We start from the raw sequence: 12847 nt of genomic DNA, 5'->3' as shown, positions 1-12847 counted from the left end.
GTGCACTGATCTTTCCTGGGCTGCGACGGGCTAGAGCTCGATCGGGTGGCTCTCCAACGGGGCCGGGCAGCGAGTCGGGAAACAAAGAGAGAGAGAGAGAGGGTGGAGCACACAGGGCGCGGCCGGTGCTTCGCAGCCGGGCAGCGTTCGGACCTAAGAAGAAGGAGGGAAGTGTCCCAGAGGGTCCGCTCCACGACGGGAACGGTTCTTCAATTAACGGAGCAAATATTGAAGCGCGATAGAAAAATAAAAATACCGCGGAGAGCAGCGTTGGCAGCAGCGATCGGGGAGGCGCGAAGACCATAGGGCGTCGCCATTACAGGATAGTAAAATAAATATAATCGCCAGCAACAGCATTGGCAGCAGCGGCAGCGGCGGGAAAGCGCGGGAGGCGCCATCTTAACTCGGCGGGGAAGAAGGAAAAGCGCGGGAGGCGCCATCTTAGATTTTCATAATGCCAAAGACTGGCGATATCACTGCCTTCGATAATGCAACAGAAGACTGGACCACGTATGTGGAAAGAGTCGAGGTATATTGCGAGGCAAACAAAATAGCTGATGAGAAAAAGGCATCGGTATTGCTAAATTTAATGGGCGCAAGAACGTACGGCCTATTGCGGGACCTGATTACTCCAGCCAAACCAAAGGCGAAGAGTTTTAACGAAATTGTTGCTATCCCACAGGAACACCTAAATCCTACACCACTGCTGATAGCAGAAAGATTTAAATTCCACAGGAGAAATCAGCTTTAAAATGAGAGCAATGCTGATTACCTTACGGAACTACGCAAGCTATCAAAGCACTGCCAGTTCGGAGCAGGACTGGCAGATACCTTACGGGACAAATTTGTCTGTGGACTCCTGAGTGAAGGAACCCAGAAGAGGTTACTCTCAGAGAAAGAGCTGACGCTAGATAAGGCTTTCAGCGTGGCAGTATCGTACGAAGCAGCAGCAAGGAGAGCTGTGGAAATACAACAAAAGCCACAGGAATACGGCACCCACGAAATGACACGGGGATTTGCAAAATGTTATCGCTGCGGCAGAACAAACCATGACCAGAAGGACTGCTGGTACAAGGACAAAATATGCAGGCAATGCGGAAAGATGGGACACATTGCACGAGTTTGCAGGTCTGGGAAGAAGACCAACGACAACAAAAAGGCTACTAAGGAACCGTACAGGAAAGTACAAAAGATGACGGACAGTAGTTCCGAAGACCAGATGAGCGATAGTGAATCCGGGAACAAGAGACTAAGCTGTCTCAAACTTCACAACATAATCGCAAAAGAGGATCACTGAACCATTTGGGTCACCCTCACGATAGCAGGGTCCCAAGTCAAAATGGAATTGGATACAGGATCAGCTCTAACCGTCATGAATCGATGAGACTACGAGCGGCTATTCTCACACATACCCTTGAGAGAGACATCCATTGTCTTGAGGACGTATACGGGGCAAAAAGTATACCCACAGGAAAAATAAGGGTGCCTGTCGAATACAACGGCAAGAAAATACGGAAATTGTATCTCTACATTCTGCAAGATGGTGGACCACCGTTATTGGGACGTGAATGGATCAGAAAGATAAGTTTAGACTGGCACTCCATTCAGGCACTGATGGTGGCTGGTAAAAAGGATGACGATGTCACTCCTGGACGATTGTCAACAATCTTAGCTGACGCCAAAGAGGTATTTCAACAAGAACTGGGCACTCTTAAAGGCGTAACTGCCTCGATAAAAAGAGGAGAATGCAATTCCCAAGTTTTTCAAAGCAAGACCGGTACCATATGCAATTCGCCCAGCTGTCGAGGCAGAGCTGGAGAATCTGGAGAATGCAGGCATGTTATCTAAGGTAGACTGGAGCGAGTGGGCGACACCCATCATTCCTGTCATGAAGAAAACGTTAAACAATAAGTCTGAGGAGCCAAGGAAGGTTCGCATCTGTGGGGACTTCAAGGTGACGGTGAACCCAGTCCTTCACACAGTACAATATCCTCTTCCAAGGATAGAAGATATCTTCGCCTCACTATCTGGAGGCAAGTGTTTTACAAAAATTGACCTAGCACAAGCATATTTGCAGATGGAGGTTGAAGAATCCTCTAGGAAGTATCTCACGATAAACACTCACAAAGGTCTTTACCAGTATAATCGACTGGTATTCGGAGTAGCATCAGCTCTGGCGATATGGCAAAGAGCGATGGAACAAGTCCTGCAAGGGATTCCGGGGACTCAGTGTTACTTGGACGACATCCTAGTGACAGGTGAAGATGACAGTGAACACCTTGCCAACCTAGAGCAGGTGCTCACTAGACTACGTGAACATGGGCTATGAGCCAATCGCCCCAAGTGCGAGTTTTTTAAGAAACAGATATCGTATTGTGGCCACGTGATTGATGAAGAGGGGTTGCATAAGTCCCCTGACAAAATTGAAGCGGTAGTTAAGGCTCCAGCGCCTGAAAATGTGTCGCAACTGAGGTCATTCCTCGGATTGGTGAATTACTACCATAAGTTTTTGCCGAATTTGTCCACAATTCTGCATCCACTGAACGCCCTACTATGAACGGGAGTAGCTTGGAAATGGAGCGATGAATGTAAGCGGGCCTTTCAGAAGAGTAAGGACCTAATCACTTCAAGAGAAGTATTGGCTCACTACAACCCATCACTACCGATAAGACTGGCGTGTGATGCGTCTCCCTACGGCATTGGGGCGGTACTGTCACATAAATTCCTTGATGGTTCAGAGAGGCCAATAGCTTTTGCGTCACGCTCGTTAACTTCAGCCGAGCGTAACTACGCCCAGGTTGACAGAGAGGCCCTCAGCCTGGTGTGGGGGGTGAAGAAGTTCAATCACTACCTGCACGGTCAGAAATTTACTCTACTAACTGATCATCCACCTCTCGTCTCCATTTTCAACCCTCAGAAGGGCGTACCGATAATGACGGCACAACGGCTACAGAGGTGGTCCCTTTTCCTAGGGGCACACCAATATGACATCGAGTACAAAGGAACTAAACAGCATAGGAATGCTGATGGATTGTCGCGCCTACCGTTGCCGACGGTGGAAGAAGAATTGGCAGTGGATCCAGTGGAGTTATTCCACTTGACTATAGTCGAATGTCTCCCTGTGACGAATGCAAACATAGAAAAGGAAACACGAAATGACCCGACACTCTCCTGGGTCTATGATTTAACGGTGAAGGGATGGCCAGCACATGGCGAACCACTGCTGCCAGCATTCTCGCCGAGAAGAGAACAGCTGTCAGTGTGCAGAGGAACCTTGATGTGTGGATCCAGAGTAGTAATTCCACCCAAATTGAAGGATAGAGTGCTCAATGAGCTTCATGAGGGTCATCTGGGAGGGGTAAAAATGAAGAACTTAGCCAGAGCGTTTGTGTGGTGGCCGGGAATCGATAGAGAAATCGAAGAGATGACCAAGAGCTGTACAGGATGCCAGAAGGTCCAAAACGCCCCACCACAAGCCCCTCTACATCCATGGGAGTGGCCCTCATCTCCATGGCAAAGGGTGCACATTGATTTTGCTGGTCCCTTTATGGACTCAATGTTTTTAATTGCGGTGGATGCACATTCAAAGTGGCCAGAGGTAATAAAAATGTCCTCAACCACCACAGAAAAAACTATCACAGTCTTACGAACCATATTCGCCAGGAATGGGCTGCCTGAACAGATTTGCTCTGACAATGGACCACAGTTTGTGTCTGAAGAGTTCCGGAGGTTCTTAAAGAACAATGGTGTTAAGCATTACACATCCGCCCCATATCATCCAGCCACTAATGGATTGGCCGAGAGGTTTGTTCAAACATTCAAGAAGGCTATCAAGGCAATGTGTAATGAAGATATACCCCTACAACACAAGGTGGATAACTTCTTGTTTGCCTACCGGAATGCGACACATGCGGTTACCAACCAAACTCCAGCCATGATGTTCTTCAATCGAAGACTACGATGCCGCTTGGATTTGGTTAAGCCAAACGTCAGAAGAGATGTGGAGAACAGACAGTTTCAGAATAAGAATGAAAGGCCGACCAGGAGTTTTAAGATAGGTCAACCAGTTTTGGCCCGGGACTACCGCACAGAGAAATGGCAGCCAGGAACGATCTGTACACGGCAAGGACCTCTAATGTATACCGTGGACACTGGAGAGAGCATTGTAAGACGCCATGCTGACCAGATTCTAGAGTCACTGGAAAACGGCAACTCCACACCACGATCTGATACACCTGGCGATGAAACCGAAGTACCAATTGCATCTACCGCAGAATTGGTGATATTGGAAGCAGACGAACCAAACAACGACATTGATCCTGACTCAACCTTGCCAGAAGAACCTGATATCCCAAAGAGGCATTATCCAGACAGAATCAGGAAGCCTCCTTAAAGACTGAACTTATAATTGCTTAGCTTCAACCAATGTATCTAGCAACCGTAATTGTAATTGTAATTAGTTATTATTTAGTTGTTAAATGAATGTTATGTACTGTTTATCTAAAAGGGGAGGAATTGTTGTGTATGTACCTTTAAGGAAATAACTGGTCTCAGACTGCAGTACCGGCAGTGACCACCCCTGTATAAAAGGCCCTAGCAGGCTTCTGTAGTTTCAGTTTCCAGGTTGTCTCCATTCAGTAAAGACTTGTTATAATCAACTCCTGCAGTCCGTGTCTCAATTATACACGGACATAATACTGGGCAGGATCCAAAAATGGGCATTTCCTCTCTCGCTTCCCTCACCTCCAACCTCTCTAAGTTGCAACCTTCAGACTGTCGGAAGATGCCGTCTTTTGGATGAGAAGTTAAATCCGAGGCCCCATCTGCCCCCTCGCGTGGAAGTAAAAGATTCCATGGCACTATTCAAAGAAGAGCGGGGGAAGTTCTCACCGATGTCCTGGCCAATATTTATCCCTCAACCAACATCACTAAAACAGATGATCTGGTTATGTACTTAACTGTTTGTGGGAACTTGCTGTGCGCAAGTTGGCTGCTACGTTTCCTACATTACAACAGTGACTACACTTCAAAAGTATTTAATTGGCTGTAAAGTGCTTGGAGATGCTCTGTGGTTGTGAAAGGTGCTATAGAAATGGAAGTTCTTTTGTAACCTATATTTTTGGTCTTTGTTCCTCTGTACTTTATGTGGTGTATGTGCCTTTAAGAGCAATTATGGTGTATGTGCCTTTAAGAGCCCAGGTGTGCGTAATGCCGGTAATTGCCACTTGGGCTATATAAGCCTGTGTATTGTGTATATCCTTTAGAAACCCCCCCCAGACTTGCTTAGTAAATACCTATGAACCAACTCCTGTCTTCAGTGTCTTCAGTGTCTTTATCTACACACGGACACTACAGTGGCGACGAAATGGAAACGGACTTACCTGCAATTCGGCAGCACCTCAAGGACATCGATTCCTCCAGCGTCCAGAAGACTCAAGGAAGTAAGAGAAACTGTGGTTTCACCAGCTGGCCAAGCTGGTGACAGGTACTGCACTAATCCTTCCTGGGCGTCAGGCTGGAGCTCCAGCGGCGGGCTCTACAGCTGAGACAGGCAGCAAAATTGGAGGCAAGCAATAACGGACTGGGAGGGTGCACTCGAGAGATGGCCGGCGCGGCAAGCAGGTCAGCGTTTAGACCTCAATCGGGAACGAGTATCCAACAGTGAATAAACGGAAACCACAGTAAAACAGCGTTGTTATCGGTAGCAGCGACGGGAAAGCGCGGGAAGCGCCATATCGTTGCTACAGAGAGAGAGAAAAAAAAGAAAAAAAAAAAGCGCGGGAAGCGCCATATCTTTTCTGAAATGCCTAAATCTGGTAATATTGAGGCTTTTGATGGCGAAATAGAAGATTGGACCACATACGTGGAAAGAGTAGAGGTTTATTGCACTGCAAATGGAATAACAGATGAAAAAAAAGCTTCAGTACTTCTGAACTTAATGGGCGCGAAGACATACGGGCTGTTACGAAATTTAATCACTCCAGCCAAACCAAAGGACAAGACTTTTAAAGAAATTGTTGTTACCCTGCAGGAGCATTTAAACCCAACACCGCTGCTGATAGCGGAACGATTCAAGTTCTTCAAGAGAAATCAACACAAGAATGAAAGTAACGCTGATTACCTAACCGAATTAAGAAAGCTATCAAAGTACTGCCAATTCAGAGCAGGACTATCGGATTATCTTCGAGACAAATTTGTTTGCGGTCTCTTAAGTGAAGGAACACAAAAAAGACTGCTTTCTGAAAAAGATTTAACATTGGACAAAGCTTTCAGTATGGCTGTATCATACGAAGCAGCAGCAAAAGGAGCTGCAGAGATACAACAAGAGACACAGGACTTCGGCACCCATAAAATGACACAGGAGTTCGGAAGATGTTATCGCTGCGGCAGATCCACCCATAACCAGAGGGACTGCTGGTTCAAGGGCAAAACATGCAGGCAATGTGGTAAGATTGGACACATTGCACGGGTATGCCAATCTGGACAAAATAAATCCACTGACAGAAAACAAAAAATCAATAAAGAAAAGTACAGGAAGGTACAAATGATGACGGACAATAGCTCCGAAGACCAGAATAGCGATAGCGACTCCGGAAACAAGAGACTAAGCTGTCTCAAATTACATAATGTACTTGCCAAAGAGGATTACCAAACCATTTGGGTTACCCTCACAATAGCAGGGTCCCCAGTTAAAATGGAGCTAGATACAGGATCAGCTCTAACCGTAATAAATCGACGAGATTACGAGAGGCTATTTTCGTATATACCTCTAAAAGACACATCCATTATCTTAAAAACATATACGGGGCAGAAAGTCTACCCCAAAGGAAAAATAAGGGTGCCTGTGGTATACAACGGCAAAGAAATACAAAAGTTGTATTTATACATTCTACAAGATGGTGGTCCACCGTTGTTGGGACGTGAATGGATAAGGAAGATACGTTTAGACTGGCACTCCATTCAGGCACTGACGGTGACCAGTAAGGAAAAAAACTATGATGACATCATACCTGAACGATTAAAAGACATCTTGGCCAACGCCAAAGAAGTGTTTCAAGAGAAACTAGGAACCTTGAAAGGCATCACCGCCTCAATAAAAGTGGAAGATACAGCAATTCCAAAATTTTTTAAGGCAAGACCGGTGCCATACGCAATACGTCCGGCAGTCGAGGCAGAGCTGAAGAATTTGGAAAAGGCAGGCGTATTATCCAAAATAGATTGGAGCGAATGGGCAACACCCATCGTTCCAGTCATGAAAAAAACATTGAAAAATAACTCTGAGGAACAGAAAAAAATTCGCATCTGTGGGGACTTTAAGGTGACTGTAAACCCGGTCCTTCACACGGTACAGTATCCTCTTCCGAGGATAGAAGATATTTTCGCCTCACTATCCGGAGGGAAACGTTTCACAAAAATTGACTTGGCACAGGCATATCTACAGATGGAGGTTGAGGAGACCTCTAAAAAGTATCTCACAATAAACACACACAAAGGCCTGTACCAGTACAATCGACTGGTTTTTGGAATAGCATCAGCTCCAGCTATCTGGCAAAGAGCTATGGAGCAAGTCCTGCAAGGGATTCCGGGGACTCAATGCTACCTAGACGACATCCTTATAACAGGAGAAAACGACAACGAGCACCTTGCCAATTTGGAGCAGGTGCTCACTAGGCTGAAAGAACGAGGCCTACGAGCAAATCGCCCCAAGTGCGAATTTTTCCAAAATCAGATATCATATTGTGGCCACATAATTAATAAGGAAGGGTTGCATAAGTCACCTGAAAAAATTGAAGCAGTTATAAAAGCCCCAGCACCTGAAAATGTTTCACAATTAAGGTCATTCCTGGGATTAATAAATTACTATCATAAATTTTTACCAAACTTATCAACTATTCTACACCCTCTTAATGATCTTCTACAGACAGGAGTGATTTGGAAATGGAACGAAGACTGTAAACGTGCCTTCCATAAATGTAAAGACTTAATCACATCCGAGAAAATTTTGGCTCATTACAACCCATCACTACCAATCAGACTGGCGTGCGATGCATCCCCTTACGGCATAGGAGCGGTATTGTCCCATAGATTCCCTGATGGCTCGGAACGGCCGATAGCTTTTGCGTCACGCTCATTGAACTCAGCTGAGCGTAACTATGCCCAGATAGACAGGGAAGCACTCAGCCTGGTATGGGGAGTGAAGAAATTCAACCATTACCTACACGGACAAAAATTTACCTTGCTGACTGACCATCAACCCCTCATCTCCATATTCAACCCTAAAAAAGGTGTCCCCATTATGACGGCACAAAAACTACAGAGGTGGTCCCTTTTTCTAGGGGCACACCAATACAACATTGAGTACAAAGGGTCAAAACAGCATGGGAATGCTGACGGTTTATCACGCCTACCGTTGCCAACGATAGAAGAGGCACCTACAGTAGACCCAGTAGAGATATTCCACTCTACCATAGTGGAATGTCTACCGGTGACAAATTCTGCCATTGAAAGGGAGACAAGAAATGACCCTACTCTCTCACGGGTCTACGATTTAACAGTGAAGGGATGGCCAGCACATGGCGAACCACTGTTGCCAGCATTCTCGCAAAGAAGAGAACAGCTGTCAGTGTGCCGAGGAACCTTGATGTGTGGATCCAGAGTGGTGATTCCACCCAAACTCCAGGATAAAGTGCTAAAGGAGCTTCACGAGGGGCATCTGGGTGGAGTGAAAATGAAGAACCTAGCTAGTGCGTTTGTATGGTGGCCAGGTATCGATGGAGACATCGAAGACATGACCAAGAGCTGCCTAGGATGCCAGAAGGTCCAAAATGCTCCGCCACAGGCCCCTCTACATCCATGGGTGCGGCCCTCATCTCCCTGGCAAAGGGTGCACATCGACTTTGCTGGTCCATTTATGGACTCAATGTTCTTAATCGCAGTTGATGCACACTCCAAGTGGCCGGAGGTAATAAAGATGTCCTCCACCACCACGGAAAAAACCATCACGGTATTAAGGACCATATTTGCCTGGAATGGGCTGCCGGAGCAGATATGTTCTGATAATGGACCGCAATTTGTGTCCGAAGAATTCAGAAAGTTCTTAAAGAACAATGGGGTAAAGCACTACACGTCCGCCCCATACCATCCCGCCACCAATGGATTGGCTGAAAGGTTTGTCCAGACCTTCAAGAAGGCCATCAAGGCCATGGGTAATGAAGACATAAAACTTCAGCACAAGGTGGATAACTTCTTATTTGCATATAGGAATGCAACGCATATGGTTACTAACCAAACTCCCGCCATGATGTTCTACAATAGAAACCTAAGATGCCGGCTGGATTTGGTCAAGCCCAACATCCGAAGGGACGTGGAGAACCGGCAGTTTCAGGGCATGAATGAAAGGCCAACTAGGGCCTTCCAGATAGGCCAACCGGTTTTGGCCCGGGACTACCGTACCGAGAAATGGCAGCCTGGAACTATCTGCACACAATTAGGACCACTGATGTATACCGTGGACATCGGAGACAGCATAATAAGGCGCCATGCTGACCAAATCATCAAGTCATCCGAAAAGGGACAACCTACACCACCACTCTATACATCTAACGATGAAGTAGAGATACCCATATCTACCTCCAATCCGGTGATACTGGAGCCCGATGAACCCGACACTGGCCTTCAAGCCGAATCAGCCTTGCCAGAAGAACCTACTACACCACCAGAAACTACTACACCCCCGAGGCGTTATCCGGACCGAGTCAGGAAGCCTCCTGAGAGACTAACTTATAATTAATTAATACAGCAATGTATATTATTTTGCATATAACATGTAATTAATAATTACTTAAAATATGATGTACTAGTTAGCTAGAAGGGGAGGAATTGTGGTGTATGTGCCTTTAAGAGCAATTATGGTGTATGTGCCTTTAAGAGCCCAGGTGTGCGTAATGCCGGTAATTGCCACTTGGGCTATATAAGCCTGTGTATTGTGCATATCCTTTAGAAACCGCCCCCCAGACTTGCTTAGTAAATACCTATGAACCAACTCCTGTCTTCAGTGTCTTTATCTACACACGGACACTACACTTTATTCCTCCTAAGCTCCAGCTACCCTGTCCTACCTGCTCTTCCTCCTCCCTACATCCTCAATGTGTTGAAATCCAGACTCATCACACTGTGTCGCGCTCTAATCATTCATTCCCAGGACTCCCCACCTCCTCAGTCTTCCTCCAACGATCATCTGGTTTTTAAAAGCCAGGATTGGCATCACACGACTGCTGTTGCTGGATGTTCTCTCCAGCTCCTGTCAACCCTGGCTGTACCTGGCACTATGGGCCTTGGGCCGAGGTTTCCCAGTTTTAATAAAGTGGATTTTTACAGAATGTGAAAGAGATCATGCTGGAACTTTATAAATCACTGGTTAGGCCTCGGCTGGAGTATTGTGGACAATTCTGGGCACCGCACTTCAGGAAAGATGGAAAGGCCTTAGAAAGGGTACAGGAGGTTTACCAGGGTGTTACCAGGGATGAGGGACTTCAGTTATGTGGAGAGGTTGGAAAAGTTAGGACTGCTCTCCCTGGAAGGTTAAGAGGTGAGGATTTCAAGATGTTGAGAGATTTTGATAGCGTGGATAAGGAAAAATTATTCCCTCTGGCGAGTGGGTCAATAACTAGAGGTCATGGATTCATAATTATTGGCAAAAGGTCTAGAGGGGAGATGAGAAGAATTTTTTTCACTTAGAGTTGTCGGGATCAGGAACGCTCTACCTGAAAAGGTGGTGGAAGCTGATTCCATCAATAATTTTAAAAGGGAGCTGGACGGGTACTTGAGGATGAGGAACTGTCAGGGTTATGGACAACAAGCGGGGATGTGGGACCGAGCACGGCTGTTCTTTCAGAGAGCCAGCACAGGCTCGACGGGCTGAATGGCCTCCTTCCGTGCTGTAGGTTTCTATGACTGAGCCTAGCTATCAGTAGTTGCCCACTCACTGCTGTCTCTTCCTTCTGCTAGTTCTCCTCTCTTGGGAGTGGCATAGATCATGTGATGGATGGCATCTCCCGGTGTGAGCAGCATGTGAAGGGGCAGGGCGGACAGGAGCGACATGCAGCGTGGCGTCTGTTTTTCCGCAAGGAGATCTTCACACCTTGGCACGACTGCAGCGAGGACCCCATTAGCACAGATCTCATCTACCAACAGATCGTTCAAGGCATTAGATTTGGGGAATATCCGTGTGAAAAGGTAGGGAATCTAGTGAGATCTGTCTATCAAGCATTTAAAATAATTACATATCATCATATAATTAGTATTTCAGTATCAACTCAATATTATAGGCATGTATCTAAGATGCTAATTATGCTCTTAGATTATAATAATTTTTTTCCCAATTTTCTTTCTCCTTCCCTACTCCCCTGACGAGTCTCATTCTTGCTGAGATACAGATGGGCCTCTGGTACTGGCCCCAGTGGGCATTCTTCATTTTGTGAGCCTGGACAGTGATATTTCCCTCTGGAGGGTATCACAGCAGACCCTGAGCACTTTCCAATGAGGATCACTGGATAGCGATCTGGAATGGGAACCCAGATTATTTTTCATTCCTCCCTTTTTTCGGCTAGATTTAGCTCGACATGAAACTGTCCTGAGCTCTGGGGAGTGTTGTTCCGAACTCTGGGGAAACGCTGTCCTGAGCTCAGTGTGGGGCTGCACAAGTTTTTTGGACAGCTGTCCCATGGTCAGGGTGGGTCTGTTCTGGGTTGAGTGTGCTCTGTGGGTACCAGGGTATTCATCAAATGGGTTAACCACTGTCACTACAAACCCTCCAGGAGGAAGAGCTGGTGGAAATTGCTGCTAAACATTACTATGTGAAGTTCGGCGCAGGTGTAGAGACTGAGAAAGGACTGAAGCTCGTGGCCGCCTGTGTCTCCAATAAACTCTTAAAGATCAAATCACCGGAGAAATGGTGCCAACAGATCATAGCAAAAGTCAAGGTATGTGAGTAACTCCACTGTGCAAAGAGATTTAACCCCAGGAGTGAAATCAGGATAAACGAGAGGGGATTGCTCGACAACTGTGTAACGACTGAAACAAGAGACAGCTGTCCAGATTAACCCAATCAGTGCTGAATTACTGTTGCAGTTTGCATTAATTGCTGAGCAAAGACAAGAAGCCAACCGAGGGTTGGGCAATTCAGAAAGGTCAACAGCTCCTATTGGCCCCAATAGCCGGGTCATGGGTCACAGCTGACCCCTGCCGACCCTTTCACTGGGGAAATGGCAAGATGCACGCACAAGGCAAGAAGATATATTTTCAGTCCCATAACAGCCTTGATTCTGGATCCACCCGAGATACAGAGTGCTACAGAAATGACCAAACTGCGGAATGCTTCCAATCCCAGCAGTCTGCGAGTGAACAACACAGCGGGGCCTGATCGGGATGAGGTCCAAATGAAATACTCAGCGAGATCTGACCCATATTGGGAGTTGAGGTCTGTGTGCTGGACACAGATGACAGCTCACTGTTTCTTTGTAGCTCTGTGTCTGTAGCACATGTGCTGCCACATCAATAGTTTGTCATTCGGTGTTCAAAGAGGTTGGCCATTCTGCGCCAGAGTTGCACCTCGCGCCATATCGGTTAGGGCTCCTCCACCTCCATAGGTGTCCAGAGCCTATTGCATAGGCAATTCAGGGGCCTAACGCCTGTTTCAAGCCCCTTTGTGAAATTGGGCTGCGAATGACTGCAGTGTGCGCCATGCATGCTACAGTCAATTCTTCAGGGGCTCAGCTGCCAAACCGGCCATTGTTAAAGGGACTGCTGGAGGCTGCCCCTCCCCCCGGTAAGTACTTACCGTATTGTG

General features: G+C 46.7%; 1 protein-coding gene across 1 annotated transcript in view; it reads left to right on the top strand.

Annotated features, from left to right (window-relative positions):
- LOC147116084 (unconventional myosin-VIIa-like) overlaps positions 1 to 12847 on the top strand; it is a 507950-nt gene that overhangs the window by 341513 nt on the left and 153590 nt on the right. Inside the window, exons 29-30 of the mRNA XM_085992002.1 lie at positions 11008 to 11235; positions 11817 to 11981. Of these exons, the coding sequence (XP_085848128.1) occupies positions 11008 to 11235; positions 11817 to 11981 (393 nt within the window). The remainder of the gene's footprint in view (positions 1 to 11007; positions 11236 to 11816; positions 11982 to 12847) is intronic.

Source organism: Somniosus microcephalus, chromosome 6, assembly GCF_052327205.1.
Source record: "Somniosus microcephalus isolate GS21.2 chromosome 6, FLI_Smic_1.0, whole genome shotgun sequence".
Lineage (NCBI taxonomy): Eukaryota > Metazoa > Chordata > Chondrichthyes > Squaliformes > Somniosidae > Somniosus > Somniosus microcephalus.
Note: the sequence above shows the minus strand (reverse complement) of the source record. Positions and strands in the feature narration are given on the sequence as shown.